At 36.1% G+C, this 16021-nt stretch overlaps 1 protein-coding gene across 1 annotated transcript; it reads right to left on the bottom strand.

Annotated features, from left to right (window-relative positions):
* Positions 1-3087: 3087 nt before the first annotated feature.
* On the bottom strand, positions 3088-11801 carry LOC137404319 (protein Wnt-8b-like). The gene is made up of 6 exons (XM_068090512.1): positions 11583-11801; positions 10902-10932; positions 7527-7665; positions 6258-6383; positions 4280-4419; positions 3088-3880 (listed from the first exon to the last, which is right to left on the bottom strand). Exons 1-6 carry the CDS (start codon positions 11645-11647, stop codon positions 3374-3376), a joined length of 1008 nt encoding a protein of 335 aa, XP_067946613.1. The 5' UTR covers positions 11648-11801; the 3' UTR covers positions 3088-3373.
* Between the last annotated feature and the right edge of the window lie 4220 nt (positions 11802-16021).

Genomic DNA, 16021 nt, shown 5'->3' with positions numbered 1-16021 from the left:
TAAACTTTTCCCGCGACCAAACGAGCGGATGCGAAGTTTGAGAGTTTTTATGATAAATGCATGTGCGCACAACTTACGAAAATTATTCATCAACAATGAGACGAACCCTTGTATCAAAATTTCATCAACAAATTTAACCATCGTTTTGTAGAGTCGTTAAAGTATAATAACGATACAAAACACATACAAACCTATTTAAATATGTTACCAAGTCTTTGTAAACCGTCTGCATTATCTTAAAACTTACCCATCTGATCGGATTATATACAAATAGACAGATTTATTTGGACGAAAATCGTTATTAAAACTTGTTAAGCCTCACTTTTATCAAAGTTAAGAGTCGAAATTGAAACGCCGAGCGACAGGGAATAGAACGATTAAGTCGTGCGCATTTTACGACAAAAAAACGTGCACATTTCACCAGTCTATAGCATTGTTGAATTGCCGTAGGCTTCTGTAATTAACGTAGGAGTACTGAAATCGTTTCATTTTTTTCCGATTTCAAAGTATCTGACTTTTTAGACACATTCGAGTACTTTGGTAATCTAACTTATGTCCAACGCGGTGTAAGTAAAGGAAATTACGATGATATTTTTTTTCTAACGATTCTTATGAGATTACGATATTTAATTATAAGTTTGGATATTCTTTTTGATACTTCTTGATATTGTTAGCTATGACGTTTTTAAATGTTAACAAAATTGTTCATTGGTTTTCTATTATTACTGTATTACTATATTAATAATATTGGTTATTCTAATAATATCAGTGCATTTTACTTCTAATATTGGCCAATATTGCATTTCTCCTATTGCAGGGGTAGAGATATAAACATATAATCTTTTCCTTTCATCATTGCTGTTTGTTGTATATAATAACACCCACACCCAGTACATTACAGCTACCATTGCAGTTATCCTATTGCACTGCAGTGCTATTTGACTGCTAATATTGCATTTCTCAACCATCAGTACCCTTTCTTTTTTCCAATATCACTTTGGTCGTGGGCTGTATGACAGTGGAATTTCTAGTTTATTAATCACCTAATCACTAGTTATTTATTAAGTAAATTTGTGTAAGAGTATTTGTAAGTAAATTTGTGTAAGTCATTGAGCATTAATAATACGCAATATTAAAGAGTTAAAAGATACTAATCAATTTTAATCCACTTTTGAATCAAATTATAATCAAAATTGATTAGTATAAATAATATTATTTAGTACATAAGTTTTCTAAAACCTGAGGTGTATTAGTGCAGTAGTCGAAACCACACAGATTCTGTCATTGATGTTATCATATCATTTAAAATTTAAATTATAGCACTATTCAAACGCATGAAGATTAAATAAACAATTATGACTGGCTGAGTTTACACATTAATCCACTTGATTAAAATATAATATTGTTATGTTTTGGTTACCTATGTTTGGATTACGCACTGCTGTTGTAATTACTGTTACAGCTTTCTGAAGCATACTTGATTGATAGGTACATGCATGATATGCCTTTATCAAACATCTATTAGTAGTATTTTGCATTTGGCTCTTGATTTTCGTATTTTATTTTACTGCTTGAACTTTTATTGGAGGTTTAATTGTTTTGTTGAAACTGCGTGAAAGGAAGTGAGATTCAGATAAGCGGTATAGGAATACACTTAGCAGTCTTATTGCTGGGAGGCAGCACTCACAATATAATTTCTAATAATACTAAACAGAAGAAAGTTGGATTAAGTAAAAGTAAATGATCATCGGCTCATGATCCTTCTTTTAAAATCACAAAGTAAAATAGAGATCTTGATTTTATGGCAGTTGAAGACTTTTTAGCTGAAAAACTTTCAAAGAGCTGACTGAATGAATATAGGAGAGAATTCTGGTTGATGTTTACAGTTCTTTCAAAGAGAACACAGGGTATTGTTATGAATGTACAGTATTTATCCTCATAAATCATTCCTGTATTGTATAGGCTATTGGCAGACAACATCTGCAGCTCACGTATAGAGGTAGAGTTGTCTACCCACATTCAATATAATGTTAGAGTTGACCACCTACTTTCAATATGCAGTGTTAGAGTTGTCTGCCCACCTTCTGTGAAGCTAATTTCTAATTGTGTGTTTTTTAATAATTCTAGGCCTTTCTGTCAGTCCTGTTGATGCCATGAATCATTGACTATTGATGTAAAACTTGATAGTCTAGCAAGTATAAGCCTGGAGCATGAAGCAACCCAAAAGCCCAGGTTTGGCTGTTTGTGAAACTAAAAACAAGCGCTATAACTCTTTACAATGGTTTTTAATGATATTTAATGTTGCAGACTTTTTGTGCAATGCTACCAAATTTTTCTAGCAACCCAGCTCAGATTGTAAAAACTACATCATTGGTTGATCAATAAAAAGGTAGTAGAGGGTTTCTTGTGGTACTCTGCAGAATTCGTCTGTTTCATAGCAACTGCATAAAATATCAGTAGCAGACACCTTATGTTTATTGAATGTCACCGGAAGTATTACGGGCTGACAACTTATGAATATAGTTTCATTTCCACAGTCTTGAAAATTGGAAAAATATTGAATTTGGATGTAGTCTAGTCAGGTTATTGAGTATAAGAACCAGTTTATACAATAATACTAATTGGTACAGAAGTCTCATCCTAATTGCTCACTTCAACATGGGATCATCGTGCCTACAATTTGTGTCTATTCATGTATGAACAAGCACCAATTCTTCTTAATAAAGTCTTTCTTACAGTCATTCAGTTACTGTGGTTGAGAGAAAACGTTTGCCAGGCAATTTTAAATTTTAGCCACCTTGTCGATTTGTTTAGTACATGTATATACAATTTAAAAGTGTACTTCAATTTTTTTTTCCATAAGACTTGGTTAACCACGATTAGTGGGTAGATATGCCCTTCCTTCACTGCTCAAATGGCCTCTACAGGTTTCCTTTAGTAAATCATGTAGATATGCATACAAAAAACTTTATATGTTCTTTGAGACGGTAGTTTTAAGGTAAAACAGGATCTAGACCACACCTGGATGGAGTCGCTCTATGGTGTGTTCCATTGTCATGGTGTGTCCGCTAATGGACTTTGGGCTAAATAACAAAACAAGTATGGTATTGACAATAAATGCAATTCATGGAGTGATCTAGAAAACAACGAAACTTGCTACAATGCTTCTGGATAATAGAGCCAAAAACATATTGTATATGAGTATGTCAGGAATGTTGTCACAACTAGGGTGATACACTTGGATTCCCTCGTATATAAAATCTTCACTAAAATATTTTAGATACAAGGGCATATTTGTGAGAACATATTCCATATTTCTTTTCTTTGGTAAATTAGTCTTGTGGTCGGCTGCATAGTCATAGTAAGTAAACATCTACCTTTCGACACACATCAATCTGTTTACAACGTTTGTACAAGTGTCACATACAACTTGACAACACCACTGGAAACGACAGTTGCACGTCGTTGTTTCTGTCGCCGTAATACTTTTTACTTTTAATCCACAGCTTTTACAAAGTCTGTTACAAGATTTCGCTTCCCATCGATTATCAGCTGTGCGCACTTCGGGCTTAGAGCAAGACCTTCCTATTGTCCCTAGTCCGCCGTAACGTGAACGTTTGCAAAAATCAGGAGATGCTTCGAGATAGACCAAGTGCTGTTTAGATATCTGAAGAATGTCTCTTTCATCTCGTCTTTGAGCGCTGTTGCCTTTGCGAAGCTGTCCATTCTGAGCATCTACCATCACGGCACGGAGGTATTTCTTTTTTAAATGGTCTCCAATGGCTCTGAATTCTGGCAGTTCTTTCCAGCATGTGCGGATACTGCAGCTACCTGAGACACCGTGGCATTTACAGGATAGCATAAGAGTTCTTTTTATTGCCTGAAATTACACAAATCTTATATTTCATAACGGTCCTAGTCTGTGAGCTCAGCAGTGGCACATAACATCGAATATTTTAATAGTGACATGCACTTTTTGTAATATTAACATAATCTTCTGTAGAAATATAATAATCATTCAGATAATATCCTAGGATATATTCATATAGCGCCTTATGATATACAACATGATGTATCAAACGCGTGTTCAATTATTGTTTACTCGCGTAAGGTGGTTCGACGCAATGTTGAAAAAGCCTTAAGACGACAAATGATTTGTTGCTTTCTGGCCACTTGTAGGTTTTCTACAATTATATGTTTGGCATTTCTACTCTGGTCTAGATCAATTACACGCTTGTCTGCTACAAATTAGCTCTATGTAATAACAGAGTAAACGAACCCTCCTGCCAGCCTCGTTGTTGTGTAGGTTCACTATGGCTCTTTCATCTTCAGCCGTCTCAAGTTCATCTATATATTCTTTGGAAATTCTCTCGCCAAAGCCGATATTGTCACTGCAGCCTCCCCATTCCCAGTCCTTACCTACAACATTTGGCCTCTGCATGAGCTCACTTCAGCGTACACCAGCCGTAGATGGTTACTATCCATAAAGTGGGTTGTCAGAAACCATGAAATTACATTATATGGATAGGTAATGCAAATTTGTTTTATTATATAAGCTATATAGTCTTGAGTGCAACACTGCTCGGTTTAAATTATGTGGACTTAAGCATGTTTTTCTAAAATGCATGGCTAAAAGTTTTAGGTCACATAACGATGCAAAATCCTTATGATCCCACATAAGTCTTAACAAATACATACAGGGCTGTATTTTATAAAACAGATGGCTACAAGATTGGGTAATGGAATCGGACAGTCTTTGACAGGGTCAGTCATAAACATTCTAATATACAAGACAATCTAGTAATTTAACCAATATTTCAGACAGTTACCTATGTTAAAGAGATCTCAAATTGTACTACTAAACAACCCGAACTTGGTTACAATATATTTAATTGACTTCAAAGAAAAAGCTTAGCTATTAGACTCAAAACTCTGTGATTTGAGACAGGTTTGAATATTGTTGTGAGATATATGATCTTTGTGTAAACACAAAAGTAGGCAATCAAAAAATTCTTAAACTCGTTAATCAACATGAAAAAGTTTTCATGTAGGACTATTAAACTGGCATCAGTACTTACTTTATAACCGTGTAATCATATACTGAAGAACCTAGGTTTTGAGGAAGGTCTTTTGAATACCCATACAGCACTCCCGTTTTCCCGCTCTAAGATGCTACTCTAGTTTACCTGCTCTAAGATGCTACTCTAGTTTACCTGTTTTAAGATGCTACTCCAGTTCACCTGCTCTAAGATGCTACTCCAGTTTACCTGCTCTAAGATGCTACTCCAGTTTACCTGCTCTAAGATGCTACTCCAGTTTACCTGCTCTAAGATGCTACTCTAGTTTACCTGCTCTAAGATGCTACTCTAGTTTACCTGCTCTAAGATGCTACTCCAGCTCACCTGCTCTAAGATGCTACTCCAGTTTACCTGCTCTAAGATGCTACTCCAGTTTACCTGCTCTAAGATGCTACTCTAGTTTACCTGCTCTAAGATGCTACTCTAGTTTACCTGCTCTAAGATGCTACTCTAGTTTACCTGCTCTAAGATGCTACTCTAGTTTACCTGCTCTAAGATGCTACTCTAGTTTACCTGTTCTAAGATGCTACTCCAGTTCACCTGCTCTAAGATGCTACTCTAGTTTACCTGCTTTAAGATGCTACTCTAGTTTACCTGCTCTAAGATGCTACTCCAGTTTACCTGCTCTAAGATGCTACTCTAGTTTACCTGCTCTAAGATGCTACTCTAGTTTACCTGCTCTAAGATGCTACTCTAGTTTATCTGTTCTAAGATACTACTCTAGTTCACCTGCTCTAAGATGCTACTCCAGTTTACCTGCTCTAAGATGCTACTTCAGTTTACCTGTTCTAAGATGCTACTCCAGTTTACCTGCTCTAAGATGCTACTCTAGTTTACCTGCTCTAAGATGCTACTCTAGTTTACCTGCTCTAAGATGCTACTCCAGTTTACCTGCTCTAAGATGCTACTCCAGTTTACTTGCTCTAAGATGCTCCTCTAGTTTACCTGCTCTAAGATGCTACTCCAGTTTACCTGCTCTAAGATGCTACTCCAGTTTACCTGCTCTAAGATGCTACTCCAGTTTACCTGCTCTAAGATGCTTTTAAAATAGGTATTAGTAGAGATCGTTTATTACATCTCATTGCTAGATCTTTTTTGTGACTCACACCTATGATATAGTGATTATGGTAACCTTTGTATAATAAAATGCCTAACCCAAGGTAAAATGTCTGTTCTTACCATGTGACCCGCTTTTTGTGTTGTCGCAACTGCAACCCTGGAAGTGGCCCATGCTGCAGTTGAGTGTCAGCGCATACATGATCCCTGCTGATGTGATAGAGTTAAGGAAGGCAACTTCTTTGGTTGCTGTAATCACATAACACGGTATGAGAGATTGACCATTTTGCTGGCTAACATGCAATGAGGATGAAGCCTCCATCATATGTATATGATAGTGCAACTAGGTATGGTACTCAACTGTACATTTTCATTTGTGATGTTTTCTGTGACTTTTCATTTTGTGTCTGTTGCAAAAATGGTGGCAGAGAATTTTCAACAAAGACAGCCTGAGATTGCCATGCATGATCAGGCAGTTGACAGTTTTTTCCAGAATACTTTTGAAATGGGAGAAGATAAAACCATTGTAACACTTCCTGGCACATATGGTTGCTTTCCCACTGTTGATTTCCTGAATTCCAGCGTAACATTCTAGTTATGAAATATTAATCAACTTGTAACAACTTCTTAATTAAGTGCGGAAACAACGTATGTTTTGTTCTAAATTGATAAAAAATATCTTTTTTGTGTTTAAATGAAACTTCAAACAAAATTTTGAATGGAACAATCTTCATCAGCAGAAAAATTAGCATGAAAAGTTGTGACATTCGCAGAATACAAAATTATACATTACATAAAGCATGGTTATATACTTTTTAAGCAGTCCACTCTTGATTATGTATAAAATCTCACGTTCATTAGACAATGTAGCAGTATCTATTAGCCTACACTCCGACATCAATGCTGCCGGTAGGTTATCGAAGAGTGCAAGTGGAGGTGAAGTGGTTTCACATGGCAGAATCTCAGTTATATCAGAAACTTAAAACGAAGAGAGCTGGTGAATTCTAGAACATCTTACACCATCAAATAAAGCTAGAAGCTTATGCATTGTTAATGAACACTTCCTCGTGCACTCTTGTTAAAAGAAAGATGTTTTAGGCTGTCGCTGGTAGAATGGAGTTCCTCATTACAGCTCGCTTCGCATGATAACAGAGAATAATGCCCTTTTCATTGACTTTCTCTGAACATCAAACCTTCATTGTTTGTAGAATAGCTGTACAATGCATATACATTACTATCTTGCTCTTGGGTAATGTAACTGTTCCTTGGTACGCAAAGCTGTAAAAATGCCTCTTATGTACTAGCAAAGCAATAGTCACATTAGCATTGTGACTATTAAATTTTATACTGTCATAGTTGAAGCGGCTACTTCTTGGCTACCATTTCACTGACCTGTTGGAAAACCATTCTCATTAAAAAGTGATACAGACGAGTGTGGACAATTCCATCTGTCCCATGTGAACTGATGCCGACATTCCTCTATGGCCAGCATTCTTCCATAGGCTGCGCTCTCTGAGAACAAACCAAGTGCCTGAAAGGACGATATGAAAACCACTGGGAAAAGTGTCATGTTCTCTGACTGCATTGGTTGTACCTGTACGATCAGCGAGCAAGCCATGTGGTCTGTTGTCCTAGTTGACATGTAATGGCAATATCTCAGATATATGCCTAAGTTCACTTGTTCATGTTTAACTATCCAATTATATTTTTATACTGTTCAATTCTAATATCAATATTATTTCATTTTAAAACGCCGAGTTGCTGGATAAAATAGGAAACTAGCTAAGGTAGATATTCTATGGTAGAGGATCAGCTTATCGCTCCATCCAACAGAGTTCATTACTAGCATGCTGCATGCTTTCTAGCTAAAATTACAAATGTATTATGCATGAAAAGGTTCTGTAACATAAACAAAGTGTTATTTAGTAATCTCTTTAATAGCAACCTGAATTAAGAGCAGCTTTATGAGTAACTGCCTGAGACAATGTCTGAGAATCAGTGGGCCAATCACTAGTCATCTTCTTTATAAAGTAACGTATCATTTGTATTGCTTGATCTACCTCCCCTTATGATCTTGATCTACCTACCCTCTTAGCCTTGGATATTAACCTTAACATCTACCTCCCCTCATGGTCTTGATCTACCTACCCACTTAGCCTTGGATATTAACCTTAAGATCTACCTCTCCTTATGGTCTTGATCTACCTACCCTTTTAGCCTTGGATATTAACCTTAAGATCTACCTCCCCTTATGGTCTTGATCTACCTACCCTATTAGCCTTGGATATTAACCTTAAGATCTACCTCCCCTTATGGTCTTGATCTACCTACCCACTTAGCCTTGGATATTAACCTTAAGATCTACCTCCCCTTATGGTCTTGATCTAACTACTCCCTTAGCCTTCAATATTAGCCTTAAGATCTACCTCCCCTCATGGTCTTGATCTACCTACCCACTTAGCCTTGGATATTAACCTTAAGATCTACCTCCCCTTATGGTCTTGATCTACCTACCCTTTTAGCCTTGGATATTAACCTTAAGATCTACCTCCCCTTATGGTCTTGATCTACCTACCCTATTAGCCTTGGATATTAACCTTAAGATCTACCTCCCCTTATGGTCTTGATCTACCTACCCACTTAGCCTTGGATATTAACCTTAAGATCTACCTCCCCTTATGGTCTTGATCTACCTACCCTATTAGCCTTGGATATTAACCTTAAGATCTACCTCCCCTTATGGTCTTGATCTACCTACCCACTTAGCCTTGGATATTAACCTTAAGATCTACCTCCCCTTATGGTCTTGATCTACCTACCCTTTTAGCCTTGGATATTAACCTTAAGATCTACCTCCCCTTATGGTCTTGATCTACCTACCCTATTAGCCTTGGATATTAACCTTAAGATCTACCTCCCCTTATGGTCTTGATCTACCTACCCACTTAGCCTTGGATATTAACCTTAAGATCTACCTCTCCTCATGGTCTTGATCTACCTACCCCCTTAGCCTTGGATATTAACCTTAAGATCTACCTCTCCTTATGGTCTTGATCTACCTACCCACTTAGCCTTGGATATTAACCTTAAGATCTACCTCCCCTTATGGTCTTGATCTACCTACTCCCTTAGCCTTCAATATTAGCCTTAAGATCTACCTCCCCTTATGGTCTTGATCTACCTAAACACTTAGCCTTGGATATTAACCTTAAGATCTACCTCCCCTTATGGTCTTGATCTACCTACCCACTTAGCCTTGGATATTAACCTTAAGATCTACCTCCCCTTATGGTCTTGATCTACCTACCCTATTAGCCTTGGATATTAACCTTAAGATCTACCTCTCCTTATGGTCTTGATCTACCTACCCTATTAGCCTTGGATATTAACCTTAAGATCTACCTCTCCTTATGGTCTTGATCTACCTACCCTATTAGCCTTGGATATTAACCTTAAGATCTACCTCCCCTTATGGTCTTGATCTACCTACCCTTTTAGCCTTGGATATTAACCTTAACATCTACCTCCCCTTATGGTCTTGATCTACCTACTCCCTTAGCCTTCAATATTAGCCTTAAGATCTACCTCCCCTTATGGTCCTACTCCCTTAGCCTTGGATATTAACCTTAAGATCTACCTCCCCTTATGGTCTTGATTTACCTACCCCCTTAGCCTTGGATATTAACCTTAAGATCTACCTCCCCTTATGGTCTTGATCTACCTACTCCCTTAGCCTTCAATATTAGCCTTAAGATCTACCTCCCCTTATGGTCCTACTCTCTTAGCCTTCAATATTAGCCTTAGTATCTACCTCCCATTTGGTCCTACCCTCTTAGCCTTGGATACTAACAAAGCACTCGCACTTTCATTTTGATACGAGCTAGAGTGGTTAAGAGTCAGTGAGCCGCATTTGCTTTAAAATTGCAAAATTAAACCAACAAATTAAAACTGTATAATGGAATTATTGATACGCGAGAATTTAATCCTATTGATGCGTGATTGAGCGGAATTTTAATCCGTTATTTACAGTACTATATTTTGAGATGTCCAATAGATGCTGTCACGACTGATTGAAGTCGACTGCAAACGGTGTGTAAACGATATAATTCTGTTTGGACAGGAATTGACATGGCAGCTGACACAGTTAATAATTGGGCTTATATACTCTGGGATAAAATCAATGATTCCTTGGTTATGGGCTAGTTTGGAGTCGAGTGCCACTTGTAGCGGTTGAGCAATACTTAATAAGGTTCTCCGGGCTATGCCCGTATCCAGCTTCCTTAGCGACATCCCAAATAATCTACGACCGCAAAACATGAGTCACTACAACCCAGCTATTTATATAACTCATATCAAAGAGATGAGAGTAAAAACTCAAGGTCTCAGCAGGGCAGCAACTCATTGAGCCATCACGATTAAACTACCTCAGACATAGACAATCGTTGCGACTAAAAAATGGCTAGCAGAGACAGGTGATCTGCCCGGCCACTCGCAATGTGATAGTATAATTACGCCTGCAATCAATGCTATGAAAGGGAAAATAGTGATAGAATATGAAAATCTTAAGACTTCCCGTAAAAGTTGCCAGAGGCACATATATTTCCTTTCTTTAGATGTACGGAGGATATCAATTCCCTAACCACGTGTTACAAAGAAGAAACCCAAACTGATGAATTATGAAGATTTGAAAATAGATAAAGCTAGTCGGTTTAAGACGAGGCTAGTTAAACTGTCTGACTATTTCATTTTCCCACAGGTGTCTCTTACCTTGTGACCCGTCATCAAGTTGTTTACAGACCTAAAAAATGAGAGATTTATCAACCATGGTTTAGAACTAGTGAGAAGAGCTCATTGCAAAAGCTCAGATAAAGACACACATTCACAGATTTGAAATAGAAGACCAAAATTTTAACATCTAGTAAACTGCAAGATATTTAGCTTGTTGCAAGCCGTCGAATATTAAACCTGACATTGATACCAGCTCCATCTTGCTCCCAAAGAAATATGAATATGTATTAGGATTAATAATGGATTATCACTAGTCTCATTTACACATTATTATTAAAAAGGTTTTCAAATTTTACACATTTAAATTAATTTACTGATTTTAATATGCGCAATAAACAGCAACTTAGATAAATGAATTGCCTCAACTAAAATTTATTCTAAATTTTTGTTGTTTTTTGTTAGAAAAAGTTTCTCCAACTTACAATTACAGTGAGCGCACTTTCTTTCTTTCTAATTATTCGCTTTGTTGTATTTAAATTACATCATCTATGTTTGCATCGAACAAAGATGTTTTCAACACAGCAAATGTGGTTTGCAATAATTATGTGTTTATTTATTGCAAACCACAATAAGATTCTTTTTTGCTCAAGACTGTATACAGATTATTGAAAAAAATTGAAATAATACTCACACGGTCTCATACTAAAAAAGTTCACTTACCAAGCAGCTCGAGTGTAAGTCACGGCAGTGCATGCTGCTAGTAGCAACATCCTCAGCCAATGCATTTCGTCTCCTGATAATCAACGGATAAAACAACCAGATGGGCTCACGTACTGATAGGTAGTTTACTCTGTATATAGGATTTCACTAGTAAAACATTTCAGAGCATCGCAGTTCACGGTAAAACTGTCTCAATTGAAGGTTAGTTCTATAGTTATCTCTCTACTGGTACTTTTACGGCATGTTTCGTTCTTGCAACTCTAAACTGTACGCGCGGTGTGAGTCTCCCTTTTTTCTGACTCAGCAAGAGATTATTATTCACGGGCCTGCTTAGAGGAATAGTATAATATTGCTGCATTCTGATTGGTAGTTTGTGAATGAACCGGATAAAGTATAGATTGATAAAACCTAGAGATTGCACCCACATGTGAATTCCTCGTTTACCTGAGTATCACTCAGCATCGTTTGCGAGACTGAATAAAAGATCTCGTATGTTGATGTATTTGAAAGGTTACACCAATAAAAGGAACATCAGCTGCACATTGTTCACATAGATAGTGGATCAAAGGGCAAGACTCGCTTAGCATTAATATTTTTACAAGTGGACCAAATGTTGTGGCTGAGTGCAGCCATTTTGATATCCAAGTTGACTGCTGCGTCTCGCAGTCTTCTGTTAAAGATAAGACTCTACGCAAACATGATGCTGTTTTCATTTGAGAAATTTACTCAACCTCGTTATTTAAATAATTGAAGAATTTAGAGTCATTCTGGCTCTCGCATTTCAAATAAAGCAACGGAATTATCTACCTTTGTTTTGTCATTTCATATATGTTACCGGTATAATGGTGGTTATTATATCACAGAAAAATTTTGTCAAATATTTTTACAAGTTTTAGCATTAATTTGGTTTACTTGAATTATTATGCAATAAATGTATGATTCAATTTTTTTGCAAGAAAATTTTGAAAAATTTCGGTGTATCATTTATTGCATATGTTATTGTTTTGTGTTTATGACACCGCGCCGCAATAAATTTCTGTTTATTTTTTGCATGGTACCATAATTTGGTACCATGTATTTACCATTATGTAAAACATTTTCTCAGTAAAACAATTATTAACTGCCTAATAAAAATATATATATATATAAAAGTATACTATAAATTCTCCTAACAGGGCATTAACCCCTGCACTATCAAAAATTGTTGCTTTGCTAAAAAATCAGTTACTTTTAGAAGTTTTTAAAACACGTGGCAATAAGTTCTGTTATGTACTAATTTTTTTACAATAATTATCCTTAAACATCGGTGAGTTAATTGGCTTGTTATGAAACACTAAGGATCTACTCAGTTCATTGACCTATAAACCTATAACATTTTGTTCTCTGTTTTGCTATCAGACACGCATAATTTTCAGATTAAGATATGCTTCCTGAAATCTCATACTGCAGAGTAAATCGGCAGATATATATATATATATATATATATATACGTTCCTCTTAACTTTTGTAGCGGATGAGTTTGATTATTCCACTTTCAGAACAAGGAATGAATTGCTGTTGTATATAAGTACATTACTCCTGTGATGTCTAGCTGTAAATGTTGCCTTATCTTCACCGTGTATGAGTGTTACATATTCTTTTTATCGCTACCAAATATAGTGTTGTAACCTACTTCTTACTCGCATGTATTCCATAAGCTGCTTTGTTTCTTATAACTTTGTTTCTTAACTTACTTTAAATTTATTTTTGCAGAAGCAGCTGCCAACAGTAATGATAATAATAATAATACTCGATGCAGAAGAATAAACATTTACTAGACACTTTTGAGTACAGCAACGCTGAAAAACCAAGTAGTTCTTAGACTAAATTTAAATCACAGCTGTCCAAAAAAGTTGTTAGACCAATCAGTTGTAGAGAGGCAGCGTATCGGTAGCCGATGGGCTAGCGAGCAGCGGAGTGTAAGCGTCGACTGGTAAACAGAGGAGCTTGCTTCTCCGTGAATTACTAGGCTTTATATTCGTCCAGAAATCATGTCATAGTGACTGAATGATGGATCAGTAATGAGCTGTGTAAATTTATCTTTTGCTTCTGGTAAGCATTGAAGATATTCATGACCACACGCAAGTTTGCTTACCGTTCTATAATCTCTCCAACAAAGGCCAGTTACTCGTTTATAATGGGGGACAGGCGGATCAGTCTAGAATGCCACCCTTACTGATTTTACTCATTGCTAAATCATAGGCTGCCATGTATTGCTTTACGGGCTTACTTGTAGATATGATTGATGCAGAGGCTTCAGTGGCAAGTTAAATTTGTCTCTTTTGCTGCTGACTGGTGCTAAAAGCTTTCTTGGCTGTTGTGGGAATTGTGGTACAAAAGTTGAATAAAAAGATTCAGAGAAGAGTTCCCTTTTATGATTTATACAACGAAACTTCAAGTATTTTGTCAGCTAACTATTGTCTGTTTGTTTCTGATATGTGTAGATGAGTCTCACACATAAGATATGAGAAGCTTCGACTATTTGATAGAATTTCGTTGATGGATTCTAGTGTAGAAATATAGATTCTAGCTTAGAAGTATAGACTCTACTTTAAAAGTATAGATTCTAATCTGGGAGAATCTCTTGTTCTAGAGATGTTTCACATTAATGAGATTTGTTTAGAATTGCTCACAGGTTTTTATTGGCTCAACAAACAGTTATAACCTGTGGCATATAAGCAACTTAAAACACATTATTATAAGGGAACAACATGATATATTTTAGCTTAATTAATATATTTGAGGCATGTGTCAAACTCACAGCCTGGGGGCCAAATCCGGCCCACTATATAATTATATCTGGCAGCAAGATCATTTTATATTATCATTATTCATGGCCCGTCGATATGAAGCAATACCGGATTTGGGCTACAGACTCCGCAATGCAACTCTTCGACTGCCTTGCCGGGTACTGTTCTTACTAATTAAGTCTAGCTATTAAAAGATATTACAAAGTTAAAAAAGTTGATTCTAAAAACAGAGTTTTTAATAACCAATAGGAGACTAAGTATATGTTTACTGACAATGCTATATACTTTTAACAGGAAATATTATTAAGGAGAGCAAAATATTAAATATAATTTATTTAAGGTTTAAGTCTGTTTCAGAATAATAGTTCTATATGTTTTTATTCATATTTATGTTCCAAAAGCATTTAGTTTTATTGTGCTCAATAATTTTTTTTTCATTCGCCCATGACCTACATTGTGTGACCTACATTGTGTGACCTACAGTGTGTGACCTACAGTGCGTTTTGAACTTCCGCCCTTTGTACAAGTAAGTTTGACATCCCTGTGTTCAACAGTAAAATGTATTGGTTGAATGAGCACCAGTACATGCATTCCTGCTTTCCAGAAAGCAATCTATTAGCCGCTGTCAACTCTCAATGTGTGACTATGTAACATGAAACATGCAAGTCTGTACTCATCAGGTGTAACAATGGTATAAAGTGGTGTGAAATATAAATGGACCACCCTAGAAACTTTGTCATCGCTACTGTTCAGCACTCGAGGTGATTAAATCTCTCATTAAACTCTTGTTGTTAAGTAGAAGCCATACAAAGTATACATAAAAAGAAAGCTTAAAATGAGTAGAATGAGTAGAAATAAATAAGTTTGAGTTTCAAGCTAAAATTAATTTTAGCTTGAAACAACAATGTTAGATAGGTTTTAGAAAGAGTCAAAGTTAACAACTATTTTTAACATTTTCACTCTTTTTAACTCGAGTTAAACCAATATTTTATTTGCATTCAAATTTAAAGCAGTTGCTACTCAGGTTGAAGACGTATAAAGCAATCCTCATGTCATTATGTTTTGCTGAATAGAAAACTTTGTCTTTGAAATTGCAAAAAATTAAAATTCCTGATTTTCAGTCTTGTCCTAGCGAGCAGCACAAGTTTACACGTTTAGTAGTAAACTACTTTAATTATGCTTTTAATAACATATCTGAATAGAGGAGACTCAGAACTTCACTTTGCTATGTAATAAGTGCAACTTCAAAGCATTGGCTAGTAACTACCACACCATATTTATTAAAATTGGTGAAAATTTTAGGGCTGCCCGTTTATTTTTTACATTGCTGTAATTCACAGTGATGTATTTAATTATAAAATAGTGCATTTATTTTACAGATATGATAAGACACTAGCGTTAGTGAGCCCCATAGCAGGGTAGTACCGTAACTACAGTATATAATGAAAATAGTACTTGCAGCACTTTTTGAATAGCCGTTATGTCAGCTATTATCTTGCTTAACTTGTATTGTAGTTGAATATATGAAGTTACTTAGAACCTTAGCACTTGCAGACATCAACAAGCAAACAGCCTCAGACTCTTTATTACTAAATTATCAGTTTATACAGCTTGCTAGCTGTTGTATTTTTGATACCTCAACACTGGTCT

This window comes from Watersipora subatra, chromosome 1 (genome assembly GCF_963576615.1).
Source record: "Watersipora subatra chromosome 1, tzWatSuba1.1, whole genome shotgun sequence".
Classification (NCBI taxonomy): Eukaryota; Metazoa; Bryozoa; class Gymnolaemata; order Cheilostomatida; family Watersiporidae; genus Watersipora; species Watersipora subatra.
Note: the sequence above shows the minus strand (reverse complement) of the source record. Positions and strands in the feature narration are given on the sequence as shown.

What these genes read in the sequence shown, in the direction of transcription:
- LOC137404319 (XM_068090512.1), bottom strand. Translation starts at nt 11,647, where the DNA reads ATGCATTGGCTGAGGATGTTGCTACTAGCAGCATGCACTGCCGTGACT. An exon ending in ACTTACACTCGAGCTGCTTG is followed by an intron (nt 10,933 to 11,582) that starts GTAAGTGAACTT and finishes CTCATTTTTTAG; the next exon opens with GTCTGTAAACAACTTGATGA. An exon ending in ACAACGAGGCTGGCAGGAGG is followed by an intron (nt 3,881 to 4,279) that starts GTTCGTTTACTC and finishes GTGTAATTTCAG; the next exon opens with GCAATAAAAAGAACTCTTAT.